The 23,541-nt window shown below is 46.6% G+C and overlaps 1 protein-coding gene across 3 annotated transcripts in view; it reads left to right on the forward strand.

The window, feature by feature from the left end:
• The window catches only part of ZFYVE1 (zinc finger FYVE-type containing 1), a 66,186-nt gene that overhangs the window by 26,483 nt on the left and 16,162 nt on the right, over positions 1-23,541 (forward strand). For all 3 annotated transcript variants that reach the window (XM_055132045.1, XM_004612300.3, XM_055132046.1), the window contains exons 3-4: positions 3,849-4,353; positions 10,452-10,666. In XM_055132045.1, the coding sequence (XP_054988020.1) occupies positions 3,849-4,353; positions 10,452-10,666 (720 nt within the window). The remainder of the gene's footprint in view (positions 1-3,848; positions 4,354-10,451; positions 10,667-23,541) is intronic.

Genomic DNA, 23,541 nt, shown 5'->3' on the forward strand with positions numbered 1-23,541 from the left:
TTGGTGAATGCTGTTGTGTATTAATGTCCTGTGAAAGATACAGGGTGGAGAAAGGTGACTGAAATAGTGATAAAACTACACAGTAGAGTCCCTGCCGTGCATTCACTCATTTTCTTAATCATTAGACATAGAGGTCCTTAATGGCCAGATTGTTTGGCAAAAAACCATGCCCTAAGTTTTAGAAATGTAAAGAGAGATTAGATCTTGCTATCATGAATCTAAGAAAGGGTTACTTTAGGTTGTAAGTGATTCATAACATTATTAGCATCAAACATCTTAATAAAATTAGTAACGTTACTAGTAAGAGTTTGGAGGTTCTAGCAGGGGAGCACAGCTACTCGTATACCCTCCACTGAAGACCAGTCCGTCTCTATTTGGGGAAGGCGGTCCTCTTCGACCCAGTGTGCAGCTTCGGGAGGGGTGCACATGAGGTGAGGGAGGAAGGGGACAGCCACCTAGCCAGCCAGATCAGCCGAAAGCTTCGGGAGGAGTGCATATGAGGTGAGGGAGGAAGGGGACATCCACCTAGCCAGCCAGATCAGCCGAATCAACCCTCACGATCAATGGGGTGACAGATGTCGCAACCAGATTGCCAGCACAGCAGGTAGGGCATTTGCCTAGCATGCGGCCGACCAGAGTTCGATTCCTTCATCCCTCTTGGACAGCCCGACAAGCTACCGAGAGTATCCTGCCCCCACGGCAGAGCCTGGCAAGCTACCTGTGGCATATTCGATGTGCCAAAAACAGTAACAACGAGTATCACAATGGAGAAGTTACTGATGCCCACTCGAGCAAATCGGGATGACAATGCTACTAATAAGAGTAGCAAGTAGGTTTTCCATCTTGATGTTATGGGAAATGGAAACTTGTTTTTTTACCTTCAGTTAGTGGTTGGTCTGCATTTCCTTAACTGCGTGTTGTCAGACTTGGTCAGACTCCAGACTTGAGACTCAGGAGGGTGCACTCATGGACCACTCCTGGCCTTACAGTCAGGGCCACACCTGGCAGTGTTGGTCCTCGGGCATAGTATGTCGTGCCAGGATTTGAATCTTTGTAGTTGCCTGCAGCTACATGCAAAGCAAATGCTTTAACCTCTATACTATCTCTCTGACCCAGGATGGTGTTTAAGGTGTTTTTCTTTTCTGTTACGGCTCGAGGTAACTTGTAAAGGATCGTCACTTTTGTTTCCCCCAGAGCTTTATATTTTATATGTAATAACCCATTGAGTATTCACAGAGAGTTAGGCATGGTGTCTGTCGACAAACTTTGACTTACCCAAATTTACAGTTTGCAATTAGCAGAGCTGGAAGCCAAGTGCTGGCCTCTCTGACCTGCTGCTGTGTCACTGCTGATTTCCACAACCTTGTCATCCTGATGTGACATCCTGATGTGACTTCAGCCTCTCAGCTGGCTGGGGTGATGCATGATTACCAGCCCTAAGCTGCCATCTCAAAATCCATGTGTTTGCTCCTCCTGCTTTCCCTCCCCTGAAACCTTCACTTCTTTTTCTCTCTCCAAAGCTGTTTGCCATCTTTGATGCTTAACTCTGGTCGATTTTCCCTATTACATTTTTTTGTGTGGGATGCAGGATAGTTTTTATTGAACAGAACTTATTTTGAAAGATATGAGGGAAGGGAAGTAATTTGTTCGAGGCAAAGAAACAGAGACAAGCAAGTGAGATTCCTGTTCGAGTCTTGACTAGCAAAGCCCTGCTGGATTTTCCAAGATTATTTTAGCCACAATGTTTCCCCATCCCTCAATACTTTTTATGGTGTGATTAATAAACTGTCAGTCTATAACATCTGAGAATAATACGCACATACCTTTCAGTGAAGAGTTTTACCTGCGTTATCTCATTTTCCTTTCCCATTTAAAAAAAAAAAACTGAGGGCTGGAGCGATAGCACAACGGGCAGGGCGTTTGCCTTGCACGCGGCCGACCCGGGTTCGATCCCCAGCATCCCATGTGGTCCCCTGAGCACCGCCAGGAGTGGCTCCTGAGTGCAAAGCCAGGAGTAACCCCTGTGCATCGCCGGGTGAGACCCAAAAAGCCAAAAAAAAAAAAAAAAAACCTGAATCACCCTGAGATTCACAGTTAGAAAGTTGTTCATGATCTTCAGTCATGCAATGTTTTAGCACCCGTCCCTTCATTATTGTACACTTTGCACCACCAGGGTCTCCATGTTCCCTCCAGGCCCCTCCCGCCCCCGCCTTGTCACATCAGGATGTCACATCAGGATGAAAGATATTTTTTCCTTTTAGGGAGTATAATTGCTTTGGATTAGGAGCTTTGGCCTTGGGGTTTTATATTGAAAGAGTAGGATCCTTGAGCATGGTCTCAGCTCGAATTCAGGATCTCATTAGTATCAGGTCCTACTTCCGGGCCTGACTTTATGTTATTTATTTATTTTTTTATTTATTTTTGCTTTTTGGGTCACACCCAGCAATGCACAGGGGGCTACTCTTGGCTCTGCACTCAGGAATTATTCCTGGCGGTGCTCAGGGGACCATATGGGATGCTGGGAATCGAACCCGGTCGGCTGTGTGCAAGGCAAACGCTCTACTTGCTGTGCTATTGCTTCAGCCCCTATGTTATTTTATTTTTTTAATGTAACCACACCAGGTGGAACTCAGGGGACCATCTGTGGTGGTAAGGATTGAACTGGGGTCAGCCTTGTGTACTCTGGTTCTCCCCCTGGTCCTTTGTTTACCTTTTATTTGTGTGATGCAGATCGAACCTCGGGTCTCTTACAAGTAAGACATGTGTGCTGTTCTGAGCCACATCCCTGATCCCAGGTCTTTAACATTTTGAGAACCTTCCATCCAAGTGGTAGTTTCATTTATATTCCTACCAGCACTTGTATGTGAGCACTGCACTCTCCCCAGAGCTATAGCAGTTCTTGTTACTGCCTTTTTGCTCTTGGTGGGGGAGAAGCATTATCTCATTATGTTTTCAGTTGTCATTGCCCTAATAACTATAGGGCTAAGCATCTTTGTTTGATCACCATTTATGTATCATTTATAGTATATCTGATCATTTGCTGTTGGAGAATGTCCATAGTTTTCGCTTACTATTTTGCTTATTACTTCTTAAGATTTTTGTTTGTTATTTTGACTACACCTGGCAATGTTCAGGGCTTACTCCTGGCTCTTCACTCAGGAATTACTCCTGGTGAAGCTCAGGGGACCGTATGAGATGCTGGAGATTGAACCTGAGTTGGCATTGTGCAAGATAAACACCGTAGCCTCTGTACTCTTTCTCCAGCCTCTACTTCAGATTATTTGCTTCAGTTTTTGCTTACTTGCTCCCCTGCTATCTTTAAGAGGTTTTTAGTTTGAATTGTTTCATGATCACTGAATTATTAATTTTGTTTTGGGGCCACACCCAGTAGTGATACGGTACCAGGGATCAAGTAGGTGGACCATGTGCAAGGCAAGTTCTCAGGCCTCTAAATTCTTTTTGTTTGGTTTTCGGGGCCACACTCAGTAGTGCTCAGGGATTACCCTGGCTCTGCGCTCAGGGATCACTCCTGGCATTGCTTGAGACCATGTGATGCCAAAGATTGAACCCGGGCTGCCCCTGTGTATGGTAAGTGCCTTAAGCCCTGTACTACCTCTCTGACCCTGGCCCCGGAATTCTTACACTGAATTGGATTTAGGGTTCCTGGTAGCAGTCTGCTAAGGGAAGGGCTTTTTAAAGGCTATGATTTTAAGACTTTCCTTGGGACCTTGTGATGAGTCTGTTCAATTTTGGGATCCTGATCCTGGGAAACAGTAGTTCTTGAAGGCATTGCAAGAAATTTTGCCATTTCTGTATTTCAATTTTTTTGTTTGTTTGTTTGTTTTAAGGTAACAAATGAAGAAGACTTCATTAGGAAATTGGACTGCAAACCTGATCAGCATCTAAAGGTCGTTTCCATATTTGGGAATACTGGTGATGGAAAGTCTCATACCCTCAACCACACTTTCTTTTATGGCCGTGAAGTCTTCAAAACCTCCCCTGCCCAGGAGTCCTGCACCGTGGGAGTGTGGGCGGCGTATGACCCAGTCCACAAAGTGGCCGTGATCGACACAGAAGGGCTCTTGGGGGCGACGGTGAATCTAAGCCAGAGAACACGACTGTTGCTGAAAGTGCTGGCCATCTCGGACCTCGTCATCTATCGAACTCACGCAGACCGACTGCATAATGACCTCTTCAAGTTCCTTGGGGACGCCTCTGAAGCTTACCTAAAACACTTTACCAAGGAGCTCAAGGCTACCACTGCCCGCTGTGGCCTGGATGTCCCTTTGTCTACTCTGGGCCCTGCTGTGATCATTTTCCATGAGACTGTGCATACCCAGCTGCTGGGCTCTGGTGAGTGGACGAACGACTGTGCCACAGAATGGCCTTTCGGGTTACCAGCAAGTAGCCATTGGTGGTTGTAGCAAGCCCGGGGTGGTAGATTGCCCAGACAAATTTCTGCCCTAGCCAAGAAATAAGGGAGCGTTTGAAGTGGAAGTAGTGATTCGCCATGTCAAAAATTTGCTTAGAGTCAGGATGAGGCCGGAGAACTGCTGCCTGGCTTTGGCAGTGTAGGGATTGGCGGTGATCTGGGTAAAAGCTGCTTTCCCATGGAGGGAGGGCATGACAGCCAGGTCAGAGTGGGAGCAGGGAGAACAGGAGGAGAAATCACATGGGTCTACCCAACTCTTTCTTTGAAAGAGTTCTACTCTCCAGGGTAGCCGACAAATGGAATGACAGCTGGAAGCTGATGGGGGCGTGCAGGGGATTTTCCCGCCTTTAAATTTAGGTGTGAAGTGTTGCAGATATTTGTGGACCGAATCTGTGGAAAGGGAATGATGCAGATGTCATATAGAGCAGGAGCAGTCGAGGGGTGCCCAGGTGGAAGGGTTGCCTGAGTTAGGGATATGGGCTGTGCATCCCTCACTCCCGGGTAGAAGGTTTGGACAAAGTCAGAAGGTAGATGTGGTAGGAGGCTGTGTGGAAACTGTCTTCATGATTCTATTCTCTCAGAGGGCTGGGGGGCAAGAACATCACTGAGTGGGAGGGTGAGGAAGCAGGTGTGTCAGCAATAGCTGGATGCAAGGGAGGGACAGTGTCTGCTGGAAATACGACCCCATTTACCTATTCAAAGGGAAAAAAGAAAAAAGTAAAAGCCATAAATAATTACTACCCTTGAGTAAACTTTGCTCCCTTAAAAGGTAAAGGGAAAACCAAAATTTTTTTTTTTTGCTGTGAGAAGTCACTCATGGATGGATCCCCCCTGCCCCCCACAACACTGCCTGCCCCCCCAGGGGGAGGGAGAGAGAGAGAGGAGAGAGAGAGAGAGAGGTGAGAGAGGAGAGAGGAGAGAGAGAGAGAGAGAGAGAGAGAGAGAGAGAGAGAGAGAGAGAGAGAGAAACAGAAGAGTCAGAAGAGTGTCAGGGGACTGGAGCAATAGCATAGCGGGTAGGGCATTTGCCTTGCATGCAGCCGACCCAGGTTCGATTCCTAGCATCCCATATGGTCCCCTGAGCATCACCAGGAGTGATTCCTAAGTGCAGAGCCAGGAGTAACCCCTGTACATCGCCAGGTGTGATCCAAAAAGCAATTGAGTGTAACCATGACTTACAGTTACAAAGTTATTCGTAATTAAGTTTCAGGCATACGATATTTCAACACTAATCCCTTCACCAGTGTCCGCTTCTCTCCACCAGTGTCCCCAGTTTCCCTCCCACACCCGAGACTGCCTCTGGCAAGTGCTTTTCCCCTCTATCATTGTCTTAGCGTTTCCTTTCTCAGCTTATTCCCCTGCCCCACTCCAGTGGCACGCTTCCTACTGAAGACCTGTTTTGCTACTCTTCATTTCTATTGCCTTTGGGCCTTTATTATTCCCTTATGAAGTATTTTAATATTCCACAAATGAGATCATTCTGCATCTGCCCCTCCTCATGTTAACTTCACTCAACATGAAGTTTTTCCCCAGATCAACAGCAACACTGGTTGTTGCTTCATTTTGATGTGTGCCAGTCTCTGTGGTGTGAGGTGATATCTCATTGTCTTGATTTGCATTTCCCTGTGGTGATATAGAGCATAATTTTATATGCCTTTTGACCATTTGTATTTTTTCTTTGAGAGTTTCTGTTCATCTCTTCTGCCATTTTTTGATGGGATTATTTTTCTTGTAAAGTTCTACCAGTGCTTTATATATCTTGGATTATTAATCCTTCCTCCAATGAGTGGTGTGCAAATTATTTCTGGTCATCTTTTTCTTTGATGTGCAGAAGTTTCTTAATATAGTCCCATTTGATTATGTTTGCAGCTGCCTGCTTGTATAGTGGCATCTAGCTTCAGTGTCATAGATTATCTGCCTGTTTTCCTTTGTGAGCCTTATGGGTTCATGTCTGATATCGAGGTCTTTAATCCATTTTGATTTGATTTTTGTGCATGCATAGCATTAGAAAGAGGTCTTAGGTTCTTTCTTTCTTTCTTTTTTTTTTTTTTTTTTGCACGTAGATGACAAGTTTCCCCAGCACCACTTGTAGGAGACTTTCCTTGTTCCATTTCATTTTCTTAGCTCCTTTATGGCATATTAACTGACCGCTCACCTGAGTGCTTGTCTCTGGATTTTCTATCCTGTTCCATTGATCTTAGGGCCCGTCTTTAATATCACATTATTTTAATGTATTTATTTTTGTTGGGGGCCACACATGGTGATGCTCAGGGGTTACTCCTGGCTCTGCACTCAACGATATCACTCCTGGCGGTACTCAGTGCCAGGAGTTAAACCCAGGATGGCCACAAACAGAGCTAGTCCCTTACCCACTGTACTGTCTCTCTCGCCCATCACACTGCTCTAATTACCACTTTATAGTACAGTTGAAGTTGGGGAAAGTGAAGCTTCCCATCTTCTTTTTCCTGAGGATTGCTTTGGTTATTCAGGAATGTTACATCTATTTCTTCTAAAACTGTCATGATTATCCTTATAAGGATGGCTTTGAATCTCTATAGTGCGTGGAGGAGCATTGCCATTTTGATGATAAGTTTGTCTACATTACAAGGGGGATGTGTTTCCATTTCCTTGTGTCCCTTTTATTTCTTTATTTAAAAAAAATTTTTTTTGGGGGGGTCATACCCGGCGATGCAAAGGGGTTACTCCTGGCTCATGCACTCAGGAATTACTCCTGGCGGTGCTGGGGTACCATATGGGATGCTGGGAATTGAACCCGGGCCGGCCGTGTGCAAGGCAAACGTCTTACCCGCTGTGCTATTGCTCCAGCCCCCCTTTTATTTCTTTAAGTAGCATTTTGTAGTTTTCCTTATGTAGTTTTCCTTGTTAGAATACCTTATGTACTCTAAATTTTTTTAAATTAAGAATTTAAGTTATAGGACCGGAGCAATAGTATAGGTTGGGCATTTGCCTTGCATGCACTCGACTGAGGCTCAATCCCCAGCATCTGATATGGTTCCCTGAGCACAGCCAGGAGTAATTCCTGAGTGTAGAGCCAGGAGTAATCCCTAAGTGTTGCCGGGTGTGACCCAAAAAAGTAAAAAGCAAAAAAAAAAAAAATAAAAAAAAATATATACATATAGGTTGCTATAGCATTGAAGCTTTTTATCGATGTATACAAGATTTCTTTTTTTTTTTCTTTTGCTCAGGGTTATTCCTGGCTCTGCACTCAGTAATCACTCCAATTGGTGCTTGGCAGACACATGGGATGCCAGGGATAGAACCCAGTGGGCTGCATGCAAGGCGAACACCCTATCTGCTGTACTTTCGCTCTGGTCCTTTGACATACAAGATTTCCATACTCCATCATCACCAAAATGCCCCCAACCTTCTACCACTGTCCCAGTAATAGAATTTCGGCTTTCTTTTTGAAGATTGCATCTTTTTTTTTTTTTTTTTTTGCTTTTTGAGTCACACCTGGCAATGCACAGGGGTTACTCCTGGCTCTACACTCAGGAATTACCCTTGGCAGTACTCAGGGGATCATATGGGATGCTGGGAATCAAACCTGGGTCAGCTGCGTGCAAGGCAAACGCCCTACCCGCTGTGCTATTGCTCCAGCCCTGAAGACTGCATCTTTGAACTTGATTTGATGTTAATTGGAGTAATTTTGTTGTTAAAATATTAAAGGAAATTAAAAGTCTCACCAACTGTTGCCTCATAAAGGAATGTACTGGTTTACAGCAGGTAGGAGGCTTGCCTGGCATGGTGGCTGACCCTCGTTTGATCTCTGGCACCACATATGGACCCCTGGGAGCCCCAGAGCACAGCCAGATATGCCCTCCCCCAAAAAAAGACAAAAAAGAGGAATTTTCCTCCATTGTCTTTGTTTTTTTCTTTTTTGTTTTTTGGGTCACACCTGGCGGTGCTCAGGGAACCATATGGGTTGCTGGGAATCGAACTCAGTTCGGCCGCGTGTGAGGCAAACGCCCTGCCCGCTGTGCTATCACTCCAGCCCCCTCCTCCATTGTCTTTGTGGAATGTCTGTGTGGAATCCCCCCACTTCATCCCAATGTCTGGGTGACTGTGTGTGGCGGGACTCTGGCGCTTGGTGCAGAGCATCAGGGGAATATTTTTAGAGGAGCTATTTGTTGTGAATATTCATGGGTGGTGACTGGCTAAGTATGTGCATGGGATGGAAGAATGTGTAATTGTTACAAAGAATAAGGAACTTCTCAGTGTGTCAAGACAAGGGCAGATACAGTGTATCATTAAGTGATAAAAGCAAGTTGCTTCTCTGTGGCGGGGTGTAGGAAAAGTCCAAGGGCCATGGTGGAGCCATAGGCAAAGGCACTTGTCTTGCTTGTGGCTTTGACATTGGTTCCTTGAGCACTGCCAGGAGTATAAGCCCTGATCACTGCTGGGTGTCCTGTCAAAAAAATAAAAAAAGGAATCTTCTTTGCTTTTCAGTTCTGGAGAAGCCTGTGTTCTCCCCTGAATGTGTCTGTCTGCCTTTCTCTGTCTCACCTCCCCGCCTCCCACCCAACATTTCTCTAAGTCTCCTTAAGGAAAATTACATTACCTCACTGAAAACAAAAAACAAGAACTCTTTGTTTGGAGAGCTAGTACAAAGGTTAAGGCACTTTGTGTGCCACTGCGACATCACACAGTGTCCCCTGAGCTCAGGGCCAGGTGTGGTCTCCAGTGCCATGAGGTATGGCTCCAAAACCAAAAAAAAAAAAAAAAATCCAAAAGCCTGAAAGGGTAAATGTTGAACTTGAACATTGAACTTTGGGGACTAGGCAGGGGCAGGGGACATGTATTCTTCCCTTCTCACCTTTGCCATGTATGGATTTTTTTTCTTGTAAATAAAGGGCAGATTTTTGTTTATTTTGGTTTTGGGGGGCCACACCCAGTTCTGCTTGGGGTCTACTCCCAGCTCGGTGGTTGGGGGAACCTGCAGGGCTGGAGATTGAGCCCGGGGCTCCAGCATGCAAACCACATGTTCCAGTCCACTCAGCTGTTACCCCAGGCCCGGGCAGGTCTTTGAGAAGAGTTTTCCTTCAAGTACAGTGTCCACGCAGAGTGGTGCTCATCATATCAAAAGTGATGAATTTTCATGATGCACCATTCCATTTTTATACCCAGGATGTAGCTGTGAGATCAGTATCAGGTCATAAAATGCCAACACCTACCTCCAAGAAAACCTTCAGACTCCCTTTTACCTGTGTCAAATCATGGGTCAGGTTGGTCTTACTGTGTTCCCGACACAGAGAAGGAGTTAGAATATGTGTCACACACATACATTGTGTTGAATCCACCCACTTAACAACTGCCATTTCTTTGCCTACTCTACATGTTTATATTTATTTATTTATTTTGTTTATTTATTTGTCTGGGCTGGGCTGGAGCGATAGCACAGCAGTTGGGTGTTCGCCTTTCATAAGTTCGATTCCTCTGCCCCTCTTGGAGAGCCTGGCAAGCTACCGAGAGTATCGAGCCCGAACGGCAGAGTCTGGCAAGCTACCCGTGCTTATTGGATGTGCCAAAAACAGTAACAATAAGTCTCTCAATGAGAGACGTTACTGGTGCCCGCTCGAACAAATCGATGAGCAACGGGATGACAGTGACTTATTTTTTTTCTTTCTTTTTTTTTTTTTTTTTTTTTTGGTTTTTGGGTCACACCCAGCAATGCACAGGGTTACTCCTGGCTCTTCACTCAGGAATTACCCCTGGCGGTGCTCAGGGGACCATATGGATGCTGGGATTAGAACCCGGGTCGGCCGCATGCAAGGCAAACGCCCTACCCGCTGTGCTATCACTCCAGTCCCTTATTTTTTTACTTTACAGCAGTAATGTTATTATGGTATTCTGCGTGTTAGGGTGAATCTCTGAAAATCAGCGTATATATGTACACATGGTAAGCCCACTTCTGAAAGCCTGGCTCCATTCTTCGTTACATTCTTCTCTCTTTCTCTTGAGAGAAAGATCCTTGTTCATGTGCCTGTTTCTGCTTGTACAGATCACCCCTCAGAGGTGCCCGAGAAGCTCATTCAGGACCGGTTCCGGAAACTGGGCCGCTTCCCCGAAGCCTTCAGCTCCATCCACTACAAGGGAACGAGGACTTACAACCCTCCCACCGACTTCTGTGGGCTCCGGCGCGCTTTGGAGCAGCAGCTGGAGAACAACACCACCCGCTCCCCCCGGCACCCAGGGGTTATCTTCAAGGCTCTGAAGGTCAGCTCACTCCGCCCTCCAGCCCCTCTCTGTGGAGTACCAGTGGGTATTGAACACACTCAGTACTTCAGCTGTGGCTGGTACTGGTGACTGGAAATCTAGGATGAAAAGGGAGCTTTGCAGAAGGAAACTTAGTGAAGCTTGTACCTGGCGAATCCCTCACTTTCTAGCACAAATACAGAGGAGACTTAGGTGGTGCTTAAAAGTGGCTGGTTGGGCCAGATGGATAGTACAGGGGTTGAGGCGCTTCCCTTGCTTGTTGCTGATCCCAGTTTGATACCTTGCACTGTGTAGGGTTTCCACTAGGGGTCACTTCCGAGCACAGAGCCAGGAGTAGCCCCTGAGCACTGTTGGTATGGACTACCCACCCCAAAAGTGACAGGACTGGGGGGGGGTGTGCAGTGGAAGAGACAGCACATGCCTTAGTATGTTTGAGTCCTGAATTCAATTCTCAGCACCATTTGGTCTTCCTGAGCACCACCAGGGCGAGCCCTGAAGGGCCCTGAGGACCCTTGGATCCCAGAACCTGCCTTACCCTAGTGCCCAGGCATCTATTGGGAGTGGCACCAGCCCCACGCAGCGCTGGGTGTGGTCCCTAGGGAAAAAGTGATAGGGCCACAACTGTGGTATAGCAGGTAGGGCGCGAGCTGAGCATTCGGCAGATGGAGGGGTCCCAGATAATACAGGTGGTCCCCCGAGTTCAGCCAGTAGTGATCTCTGAACAATGCTTGGAAGGCCAACCCCGAACAATAAGAAATAGGGCCTCCAAGATAATACAGAGGTTAAAGCATTTGCCTAGCATGAGGCTTCAGCCATAACACTGGTTTAAATTCTGGCACTGCATTGAGGGTGTAGCCTCAAAACAAATCAAAGAGGGGCTGGAGCAGTAGCACAGTGGGTAGGGCGTTTGCCTTGCATGCGGCCAATCTGGGTTCTATTCCCATCATCCCATATGGTCTCCCGAACACCACCAGGAATAATTCCTTGAGTGCATGATCCAGGAGTAACCCTTGAGTATCGCCGGGTGTGACCCAAAAAGCAAAAAAAAAAAAAACAAAAAAAAACAAAAACATAAAAACAAATCAAAGAGAGGGAAAAAAAAGTAATAGAGCCTCATCGCAGAGAAAAACTGTAGGGGCTAGGAAAAAGTATTTATTTCTATGTGATGTGGCTTAGCCCTGGTGAACTTAGGTAGCTGAGACTACCTAGGGCAGTCCTTACAAGTCCTTGTACAGCTCATTCTCCCTTTCCCACCTAAATTAATGTGTTCAGTAAGGGAACTTTTGTCACTGGAAATAGAAAACTAGCATACTCAGTAAAAAGTTGCTAAGACAAAGAATGAAAATAAACCCATGATGATGATAATTGTTCTTTCCTAGTTATCAAAGGTCATAGGTCTGTATATAGGTTAGAGCCTTTATCCTTACCCTTGCTCCATCCATGAATTAAGTACTCTTGGGTGGTTACGCGTGGTTACAGAGTGGCAGCAGGCATAAACTCTGATCATTTCACTTTGGACCTTCTTCTCATAACCAGGAAGAATCCTCAACACATTATTTTCTCATTGTTGATCATGCCAGGTTCTGACTAGGGCTTGCTTATTCTTTTAGAGGGAGAATAACAGGTGATCAGGAGATAACAGAGACATACTGTTCTTTTTATATATTTGTTTTTCTTTGGTTTTGGTTTGGGGCCACATTTGATACCCAGGAGACCAGATGCGGTGCCAGATTTTAAACCAGTGTTAATGGCTGAAGCCTCATGCTAGGCAAATGCCTTAACCTCTGTATTATCTCTGAGCCCCTGTTTCTTATTGTTTGGGGTTATCCTTCCAAGCATTGTTCAGGGGGCCTGTGAGCTACTCCCAGCAATATTTGTCCAAACAGGCCACCACTTCATTACTTGGGCTCTGGGTCCCACAGACTAGACCTGGTGGTGATGAGGATGAAACCCCTTCTGAGTGCATGCCAGGCAGGCTCCATATCCTTGTACTACCCTCCCCAGCCTTAGAAACGTTTTGTTTTGTTTTGGGGCCGAAACCAGTGGTTCTCAAAGCTTATTCCAGGCTCTGTGCTCAGGAATCACTCCTGGCAGTTCCCAGGAAAAGGGGAGCCAGGGATTGAACCTGGGTGGGTAGCGTACAAGGCCAAGTGCGTTGCCTAATGTACCAACTCTTGCACCCTAGAGACTTTCTTTTTGATGAAAACTGAAATTTGAAAAGGGTTTGAAACGGGAATTTGGTGCTATTGAGTGTGATCTGCGATCATAGTTTTTGACTCCTTGAACACATTTATGCTACTCCAAGGATTTGAGGCTGCCTTATGGGGAATTCATCTCTAAGCATTGTTTCTTTGCCCCTTAAAACCAAGTGAATTATGTTTTGTGCATATCACCAGCAGAAACATCAATATATTCCTTCCTTCCTTCCTTCCTTCCTTCCTTCCTTCCTTCCTTCCTTCCTTCCTTCCTTCCTTCCTTCCTTCCTTCTTCCTTCCTTCCTTCTTCCTTCCTTCCTCCCTTCCCTCCTCCCTTCCTCTCCTCCTCCCCCTCCTCCTCTCCTCCCCTTGCCCTCTCCCCTCTCTCTCCCCTCTCCCCTTACCCCCTCCTTGGCACTGGTCCCGATTTGATCCCTGAATACTGCCGAGAGAGATCCCCAAGTGCAGAGCTGGGAGTAAGCCCTGAATATGGCCCAAACCCCCCAAATGTACCTTTTTTGGCTACACCTGACATCGCTAAGGACTTAGTCCTGGCTCCGTGCTCAGGAATCACTCCTGATGAGTTTCAGGGGGATCTAATCCCAGTTGACTACATGCAAGGCTAGCACCTTACTCACGATCTCTGTGCACCCACATTTACCACTCTTTATGACATGGACTGTGGCTGCTGCTTCCTTCTTTTTCGCTGTATTGTTCATGCCTCTGTATTTCTCTGGCTGCAGGGCAGTCTCAGGAAGGGGCCGAGCCTTTGCAACAGGGCTAGGGCTGGTGCCTGGCGAGAAGACAGGGAAATGTTGACAATAAGGTTGGCTCTGTAGTTATAAGGATGCCCGGAGTGTTAGGGGGTAGAACCTGGCACCAGGAGGCAAGGGAAGGAAGGAGGGGGAGAAGTTGGTTTTGTCAGGATAGATGTGTTCTGTCTCAAGGCACTGACTCGGGCTCTAACACAGATCTGCTGAATCCATGGAGTTTACAAAGTGTGTAGTGGGGAAATAGTACAGTGATCGGGCTCTTGTCTTGCACGTGACCAACCTGGGTTTGACCCCCGGCACCACATCTTGTCCCCTGAGCCATCATAGGAGTGACTCCTGTGCGCAGAGCCAGGAGTAGCCCTGAACAACAACTGCAGGTGTGACCCCCCAACTAAAATGTTTCAGACTGCAGGCGTGGCTTGCCCGCAACTGAAACATTTGTAGCAAGCAACATTGTAAAAGGTTAGTGAATCTGGGTAGATTGTATATGGAAGTTGAATGTACTATTGCAGTTTTCTGTAGGTATGAAATGATATCAGTCAGGGTGCTTGCCTTGATATTTTAACAAGAGGAAAAGTTTTCACTTCTTCCCCTTTCCCTCACCAGACGATTCAGAGGGCTTCGGAATATACCTGGGTTCCATCTCTGGCACTGCTCCCTGACCCTGTAAAAAAGAAACAAACATACTGTTAATGGTTAGTAGATACTATTTTGAATTATATTAAGGGTGGAGAAAAAGCTATAAGATTATTCTATTTGAAAAATTCCGAAGTATATATACTTGGAGGACTGGAGTGATAGGGTACTTGTCTTTCAGGTGCCTGACTGGGTTCGATCCCCAGTAGCACATATGGTCCCCCAAACCCACCAGGGTGATCCCTGAACACAGAGCCAGGAGTAAACCTTGAGCATCTTCGGTTGTGAACCCTCCACCCCCAATATTTAGGATTTGAGGAGAAAGAGTACTTAGATTCCAGGCTAATGTCCTTGTAATGGCTCCATTGTAGTCACAGGGGAATCTCCTGTGAGCATTTCTCAAAAGAGGTTAGAGGCAAACTGTGCCATACAGGGGGTTGTAAATCTGGTCAGTGCGCCTTTTGCCAAGTAGGCCAATGACTTAGTTATAGAATTCCTCTTCTCGGAGTGAACTCGGCTTAATGGTTAAATAAGAACCGCAGGGACACGGAGTGCTGTAAGCAGTAATGAGTGCTAAGGGATTTTACCCTCAGGAGTCTTGGATGTCCTACCTCAGGCCAGTTTATTAGGCACTTTTGAGAGAAATAGTTACATTGTGTCCTCAGGAGCCGGTTCAGGAAGCTTTCTGTTATGGAAATGAGCTTGGTCAGCTGCGGTGCCTGTGACTCAGAGTTTCTCAGGACCCTCTCGCTCTGCCTCTCATTCCGAGTCTCTCCCGTCTGTACCTTCTTGCTCCTCTGTTCTCTGGGGGCCCTTTGCTTCTGTCCCAATGAAGAGGATCGCCTGTGGGCTTTCCTCAGAGAATTGTGTACCCAGATTTTAAAAAAACCTTTGTTTTCTGATTTGAGTCCTCTTCTTTAAGTTAGAAATGTAAAAATTTGACTTGTTTTTGTTTTCATTATGGGGGCCACATCCAACACTGCCCAGGGCTTCCTCCTGGCTCTGCTCTCAGGGATCACTCCTGACGGGGCTCAGGAGACCACATAGGGTACCGGGGATTGAACCCGGGTCAGCTGTGTGCAAAGACCACTACCCGCTGTACTATCTCTCCATCCCTAGAAATTAGAATTTCATTGCTGTTAAAATGCACTTGGTGGTCTTCATGGGTCATAGGAAGTGACCCACTTAGATTATCACTCTAAGTGTACTTAGAGTGATAATCTATTATTTTCCACTTGTGTTTTTTTTAAAATGTTGGTTTTCATTTATTTTTGTTAAGGGGCTATATCCAGTGGTCTTCAGTGGGACTGTATCTGGTTCTGTGCTCAGATCACTCCTGCGGTGCTGGGGGACCATATGAGGTGCTGAGGATCAGCCCTGTGCAAGGCAAGCACCTTACTTGGGGTACTACTTGCCCTGGCCCCTGTTGTCTTTAGGTTTTGCAAGTAATCTTGCACCCTTTGGGGAACTACCTGCCTTTTCAGTGGGGCAGGGACTGAGAGATAGCTCAAAGGGCTGAGACACTTGAGTGGCTTGTTGGAGGCCCAGATTCACTTGTGGCACTGCATGGTCCCCTGCACCGTGGCAGGAGGGACTCTCCCCTCTCCCCTTCTGGCCAGCACTGAGCCTGGAGCCCTTGAACACCTCCAGGTGTTGGTCCACTAGCTCGAACTGGAGAAAGCTTCAAAGAGGAGTATTGAATAGGGGTCTGGCTTTATGCCCTAGCAGAGATAGAGTGTCCTAACACCTTATACATATTTTAGTAGTTTTCCAGGAAACTCATACATATTCATGAGGGAGACCAACGAGCATGTGCAGTTGAGGAATATACAATAAATATTTATCATGTACAAAAAGTGGTGGAAAAATATCATGGGAGTGTTTTTTTTTTCTTTTTAGGTTACACCTGGCGATGCACAGGGGTTACTCCTGGCTCATGCACTCAGGAATCACTCCTGGTGGTGCTCAGGGGACCATATGGGATGCTGGGAATCGAACCCGGGTCGGCCGCGTGCAAGGCAAATGCCCTACCCGCTGTGCTATTGCTCCAGCCCCTGGAGTGTATTTTTTAATATGGTGGTAGAGGGCAAATTGCTGGACATCAAGAAGGACTTTTCTGAGCAGTCTCCACCGGCTGAAACTCTCTGGCCAGGGACCTGGGGACCTTTCTGGTATAAAAGTATTATAAAGGGCCTGGAGTGGTTATACAGCGGGTAGGGTGTTTGCCTTGCGTGCAGTCAACCCAGTTTTGATCCCTGGCATCCCATGTGGTCCCCATGCACCACCAGCAGTAAATTCATGAAGGCAAGCCAGGAGTAACCACTGAGCATCGCTAGGTGTGACCCTAAAAACCAAACAAATAAAGTTCCACTTTGCGCCTAGTCAGAGTGCAGAGAAGCTAGCCCAATAGAATGCCAAGGACTAGCTTCTACCAGAGTGAGATTTTTCAAACTAATAAGCTTGAGTTCAGTTCATTTCATCTGATCTTAACCTCCTAGGGCCCACCTAGATTTTGACAGGAAAGAGAAGAGGCAAAGTTGTGGAAAAGCTTTGATGTAATCAGTGTTAATAGTTTCTTGTATATCCTTCCAGGTTCTTTCAGTGCTGCAAAAAAAAAAAAAAAAGCATATTTATTTAAGTCTGTATGTGATATATGTTTTTTTTTGTTTATTTGTTTGTTTTTGCTTTTTGGATCACACCTGGCAATGCACAGGGGTTACTCCTGGCTTTGCACTCAGGAATTATTCCTGGCGGTGCTCTGGGGACTATGTGGGATGCTGGGAATCGGACCCGGGTCAGCCACGTGCAAGGCAAACGCCCTACCCGCTGCGCTATCACTCCAGCCCCATAATAAATGTTTTATTCTCGCTAATAAATGGGCTAATAGAGAAATCTTTTTCTTCTTTTCCAGTCTCTTATTTTGCAGATAATTTATTAGTTCCTCAGGGATGCCCCTTTATGCTTCTATTTCAATGCTAAGTGCATATAATTTTTTTACTCTTCATAATGAAATTTTGTTTTGTTTTATGTTTTTGAGCCATGCTTGGTGGTACTCAGGGTTTACTCCTGGCTCTGAGTTCAGGGATCACTCCTGGTGGTCCTTGGGAATATATGGGTTTCTGGGGATCAAGGCCAGGTCAGCCATATGTAAGGGGAGCTTCTACTATCCCTCTGTCCCCTTATAATGGGCTTTCTATATTCTTTAACTTGTTTTAAATTTTATACTTTTTTTTTTTTTGCTTTTTTGGTCACACTCGGCGATGCACAGGGGTTATTCCTGGCTCATGCACTCAGGAATTACTCCTATTGGTGCTCAGGGGACCATATGGGATGCTGGGAATGGAACCTGGGTCAGCCACATGCAAGGCAAATGCCCTACTTGCTATGCTGTTGCTCCAGCTCCTAATTTTTATACTTCTTGATTATATTAGAATATAATACATCTCTTTTTTTTTACCTTTTTAAATTTTTATATTTTGCTTTTTGGATCACACCCTGCGATGCACAGGGTTTACTCCTGGCTCGTGCAGTCAGGAATTACTCCTGGCAGTGCTCGGGGGATCATATGGGATGCTGGGAATTGAACCAGGGTCAGCTGCGTGCAAGGCAAACGCCCTACCCACTGTGCTATCAGTCCAGCCTCATGTCTCATTCTTTTTAATGCCATTAGAAACTTTAAAAGTACTATTAGCTCTTTCTTACTTATAGGCGGCTTGTTTTTGTTGTTGTGGGGCCGCGCCCTGCAGTGCTTGGGGGCTTCTCCTGGCTCTGCTCAGGGAACCATGTGGTGCCGTGGACTGCAGCCAAGGTTCTCACATGCTCGGCATGTGCTCCTGCTCGTTGAGTCATCTCCTGGGTCCTTATTTATGGGATTCTTCCCAATAGATGAAGTACCATTGGACTCAAAGGGAGCCTGAGTGCTACATCAGGGGGTGGTGTTGGGCCCCTCTGGCAGTGCTCATGGGAGCTGCTCCAGGCTCTGTGATTGGGGGGGACAGGACCATGCAGTGCTGGAAATCCAACAACGGCTACTTGCTGGCAAGTGCCTTTACCCTCTGTACTGTTTCTCTGTACCCCACTCTGTGCTGCTTTTTATGTTCATTATTGGACAGGAAATGTGGGTTTGGAAATGTGGTTGATGGGAAAGAGTTGGGGATGGGGGGCTGGAGCGATAGCACAGCGGGGAGGGCGTTTGCCTTGCACGCGGCTGACCCGGGTTCGAATCCCAGCATCCCATATGGTCCCCTGAGCACCGCCAGGAGTAATTCCTGAGTGTAGAGCCAGGAGTAACCCCTGTGCATTGCCGGGTGTGACCCAAAAACAAAACAAAACAAAAAAAAAAGAGTTGGGGATGGGGAGGATTAGGATGTGAGCGAGAGTGAGCTGTGGTCACTGTATTCTAGTGAGTGGCCTGCCCACGTCTGTTGATGCTTCCTGCTGACCTCAGCACTCTTCCTCCCCTTCAGCTACATGGCAGCTGGACCCCAGTGACTTTTTTCCACTGGGGTCCTTTGTCTTTTCTTACCCACTCTCTCCTTTGCTGTCAGCCTGTGATAGGAACAGCTCAATGATACCTGTCCTCAGGATCATGCAGGTACACCTGTCCAGAGAAGAGAGATGCTTAAGGTTCCCGTTGGAGAGGGGACTTGAATACTGAATTAACTGTGCCTGTCAGTACTCACTGTTCTGAGTAAATAAGGGAAGCATTGTATTTTATTTTTAAATTTGTATTTTTTTTTTGGGGGGGCACATACAGAAGTACTCAGGAGGGGCTGGAGTGATAGCACAGCAGGTAGGGCGTTTGCCTTGCACGCGACCGACTCGGGTTCGATTCCCAGCATCCCATATGGTCCCCTGAGCACCGCCAGAAGTAATTCCTGAGTGCAGAGCCAGGAATAACCCCTGTGTATCACCGGGTGTGACCCAAAAAAGCAAAAAAAAAAATAAAAAAGCAAGTATTCAGGACTTATTCTTGGCTCTCTGCTCAGAGATCATTCCCGGATGGCTCAAGGGGACCACATGGGTGCTAGTGAACAAACTCTGGTTAGCCACATGCAAGGTACAGAGCCCAAAGGGAACCATTTTAGGATTGAATTCATGTACACGTTATGTAACAACTTTGCTAATAAACTTCTGCTTCCTGATTGGAACTCTAACTCCGGCTATAGTACAGTAGGTAGGGTGCTTGCCTTGCACATGGCCGACATAGGTTTGCTCTCTGGCTCCTCATGTGGTTCTCTGAGACTCACCAGGAGTAATTCCTGAGTGCTGAACCAGGAATAAGCTCTGAGAACCACCAGTTATGGCCCAAAAACCAGACACACACCAAAAAAGAAAAGAGACTTTGACTTTTTAACTCTCATATGTCAGATAGCATCTAGTAAGCCCCGCCCCTGTCTTTTTTGGCCTTACCAGCTATACTGTCACTCAGGCCCCTTTATCTAGTAAGTTGTATAAAGTTATTTTGTTGGATGCTGGCATCATTGAATACATAAGAATCTTCATTTTGAATCAGAGAATTCACTGCTGGTCCTTGATAACTGCTGCTAACCTAATAGGTCTACTAGAAAGAGCCCTATTGTTGTCAAGGCAACTAAAGTTCAAGATCACCTGGTCTCCAGGCAACCGTCCCAGATTTGCTTCAAATGCTTTCCCAAGCTTCTCAGGAGAGGCCCCCTGTGCCTTTCTCGTAACATCCTTGGGACCTCAGGAGGATGAGAGCCCAAGAAATCCTGGAATGATGTGAGGTTTGGAATTTTTGAACAAAGTATTTGGAGCAGGCTTTCCAGAGTGTCTGCTCTGGAGAGGAAAAAATAAAAAATACAGGGCACCAAGGGGCCATGTTCCACTTAACCTTGTGTCTAAAGTGCACTAACGTCAACTTCTTCAGCACTTGCGGCTACATTCCTAGACTCTTAATTCTTTTTTAAACTTGTTGTATGGTCCACATTCAGTGGTGCTGTGGGGGACACTGTGGTGGGGTGTGTGTGGCAGTGGCATGAGGAGCCAGGGGTCAAACCCAGAGCTTCATGCAGAAAGGCAGGCTCTCTCCCACACGAACCCACCCCAGCCTCCACTCTGGATTTTCGAAGGCCCTCCTGAAGCTTATTAGGATCAGATTCCTTACAAACTTCCAGCTTTCAGACTTGCACGGGCAGGGAGATGCTTACCATGTTCTTGGCATTGGTGTGTGAGTGGACAGGTGATCAGCGTCCAAGTGATGAAGCCCGTTTGCCATCGTAGGATTCTCTTTGTTTCTGAAGTCATAAGAGATTCCTGTTGCTGTGGCCCACAGAGCCAAGTGAAGTTGAGCTGGGTGTGAGCGATGGGGGTTTCCCAGGCACGCGCATCCTGGAGTCAGGCTGCGAAGGTGTCATGCCAAACCTTCAGATAATTAGAAATAGACCCAGAGAAGGGACCAGGCCACGTAGGTTTGGAAGAGAAAGAGTTCCTGTTATTAGCTGTCACTATCATTGTACCATAGTGAATAGTGTATGAGACGTGGGACGCCACCCCCTACCCCACCCCTCACTTAACCCAACTGTTGAACTCTTCCTAAGTGTGATAGTAATTTTATGTCCGTCCCCCCCCCCCAGGAAAATGAATACTTAGTTTATCCTTGCAGTTATCTGTTGAAAAGAAAAAGGTCTGGGGCCAGAGAGATGGTCCAGTGGTTAGTCACACCTTATATTCAGCTGACTCCTGTTTTTGATTTTGGTTTTGGGACCACACCTGCTGTGCTCAGGGCTTACTTCTGGTTCTGTGCTCAGGGATCGCTCCTGGCAGGGACTGGAGATACCATCGGTGGTGCCAGAGATTGAACCTGGGTTGGCTGCATGCAAGGCAAGGGCTTATCTGTGGTTAATCTCTCTGGTCTGCATTCAGCTGATTCTGGGTTCATATTCCAGCACCCCATAGGGTCCTCCCCTGAGCACTGTGAGAAGTGACCTTTGAACACTGAGTGGGAGGAATCCCTCAGTATGACTGGGTGTGACTCCAAATTGCCTCACTCCCATTATAAAGATGGTGGCACTGAAATGTTGTTGGTTTATTTATTTACTTTTCTGGGCCACGCCTTCCAGTGCTCAGGGGCTATTCCTGGCTTTGTGTGCTGTGCCGGGGGAACCATGTGTGTGTGGTGCCCGGGGCCTAGAGCCACCATCCCGATGCAGGCGAGGTGAGCGCCTTGCTTCCTATACCTTTTTTTTTTTTTGGCTTTTTGGGTCACACCCAGTGATGCACAGGGGTTACTCCTGGCTCAGGCACTCAGGAATCACTCCTGGCAGTGCTCGGGGGACCATATGGGATGCTGGGAATTGAATCCGGGTCGACCACGTGCAAGGCAAATGCCCTACCCACTGTGCTATCGCTCCAGCCCGGCTTCCTATACTTTTGCTCCTTTTTATCCAATTTTTCGTGTACTCTACATTTCTGTAGTAGCTTTTCATATTCCTTTTGTTATTTATTTTATCAGCTCTTTCTGCAGCTAACTATTCACTTAAATATGCTAGCAGCCACAGAAACCAAGAAGCCTTTAGAGAAAATAGAGTGTTTTTATTTATTTGGTTGGGTCTGTGTGTTTTCTTACTTTTAGAGTGCAGTGTGCTTGGCAAGGCCCTTACCCCTGGCTCTGTGCTCAGGGATCACTCCTGGCAGAGCTTGGGTGTTCATACGGGATGCCAGAGATCAAGCCAGGGATGGCTGTGTGCAAGGCAGACACCCTACCTCCCCGCTGTACTGTCACTCAGGCCCTGTGAAGTGCTTGTCTCGCACAAGGCTCACCTGGGTTGGAGTCCAAGCACCACTGCTGATGGTCCCCCAAACCCTGATACGGGTGATAACACCTGAGCACAGAGCCAGGAGTAAACCCTAAGCACTGCCAGGTGTGGCTCAGAAACCAAAATAGAAAAAAGTCAAGAAATAAAAATAAATTCTATAAATAGAATTTTAGGAGTTACCCATAAATTTGTCCAATCAGGGAAGTTAGCCTTTAGTTTGAGAGGACCTGAGGTCAAGGGGCTGTTGACTGGCCAGACAGGCCCAGTGGGAGGGCTGGTTTGTGCAGTGGGGCCCCTGATATCAGGGTCCTGTTGAATACCTGTTAGGACTTTAGCTATGATTTAGAGGAGGAGGCGGAGGTAGGAAAATTCTTCCCAGGATTGAGTCTGGGAAGAGAAATAAGTCCAAGATGCCTGTAGCTTGATATGACAGGCCCTTGGAGACTGTGGTGTGCCTAGGGGAGGTTTGGAAGAGTGGAGACCAAGTATCCTTGGGGCCAGAGAGGTAGAACAGCAGGTAAAGGATGGGTGCCCTTTAGAAGTGGGAAAGAGGAGGATGGATGGTCTAAGGGAATCTACTGGCCTAATTTTCATTAAAATTGTAAATATAGGACCTGGAGAGATAGTGGAGCAGGTGGGGTGCTTGCCTTGCATGTGGCCAACCTGGGTTCGATCCCCAGAATTCCATATGGTCCCCTGTGCATGGCCGGGGCCAGGGGTAAGGCCTGAGCATCGCCAGGTTTGGCCCAAAGCGCTCTCCCACCAAAAAGTTTGGTTTGCTTCCTTTCTAGCCAAATCTTAGTACTTTCCCTTAGTTATTTACAAAATCACCTCAAGATGGACAGGGTTTAGATGTATTCTTTGTCAGACTTTGTTTTGTTTTCTCTCTCTCTCTCTCTCTCTCTCTCTCTCTCTCTCTCTCTCTCTCTCTCTCTCTCTCATTTTTTTCTTTAATTAAATCACCGTGAGATACAGTCACAAAGTTGTTCATGACTGAGTTTCGGTTTTTTGTGTGAATCAGAGGTTCCCAAATTTATTTGACCTATTTCTCCCTTGTCACTTAGTACCCCCAGACGTCTGCCTTCTTGAAGCACATGAACAGAAAGCCATCCTAGTTGTATTCACCCTGGCTTAGAACAGTGCACCTGTGTGTGTTGTTGTTGTGGGAGGATTGTGTGGATCTTCTACTTTGGGAAACACTGGTATCAATCAGAGAACGAACAGGGGTTGGTGGGGCTGGCAGGGGCTGTGTAACAGACCTGGGTATCATCCTTTTAGGACGGGGCAATTAGGACGTGCACGGGGGGTGGGGGTCATGTACCCTCACTTTGACAGACTTTCCACTCTTCACTCTGGACCTGACTCCATGGATGTTGCACTTTATAGCTGATGGTGGTAACTTCATTGAAAAAAAGGGAAAAAATTAAAAAAAAAAGAGTTTTAATAAAAAGTCTTTATTCCGTGAAATTCAGAGTTTATTACCTCATCTGCAG

The sequence above is a fragment of the Sorex araneus genome, chromosome 3, assembly GCF_027595985.1.
Source record: "Sorex araneus isolate mSorAra2 chromosome 3, mSorAra2.pri, whole genome shotgun sequence".
Taxonomy (NCBI): domain Eukaryota; kingdom Metazoa; phylum Chordata; class Mammalia; order Eulipotyphla; family Soricidae; genus Sorex; species Sorex araneus.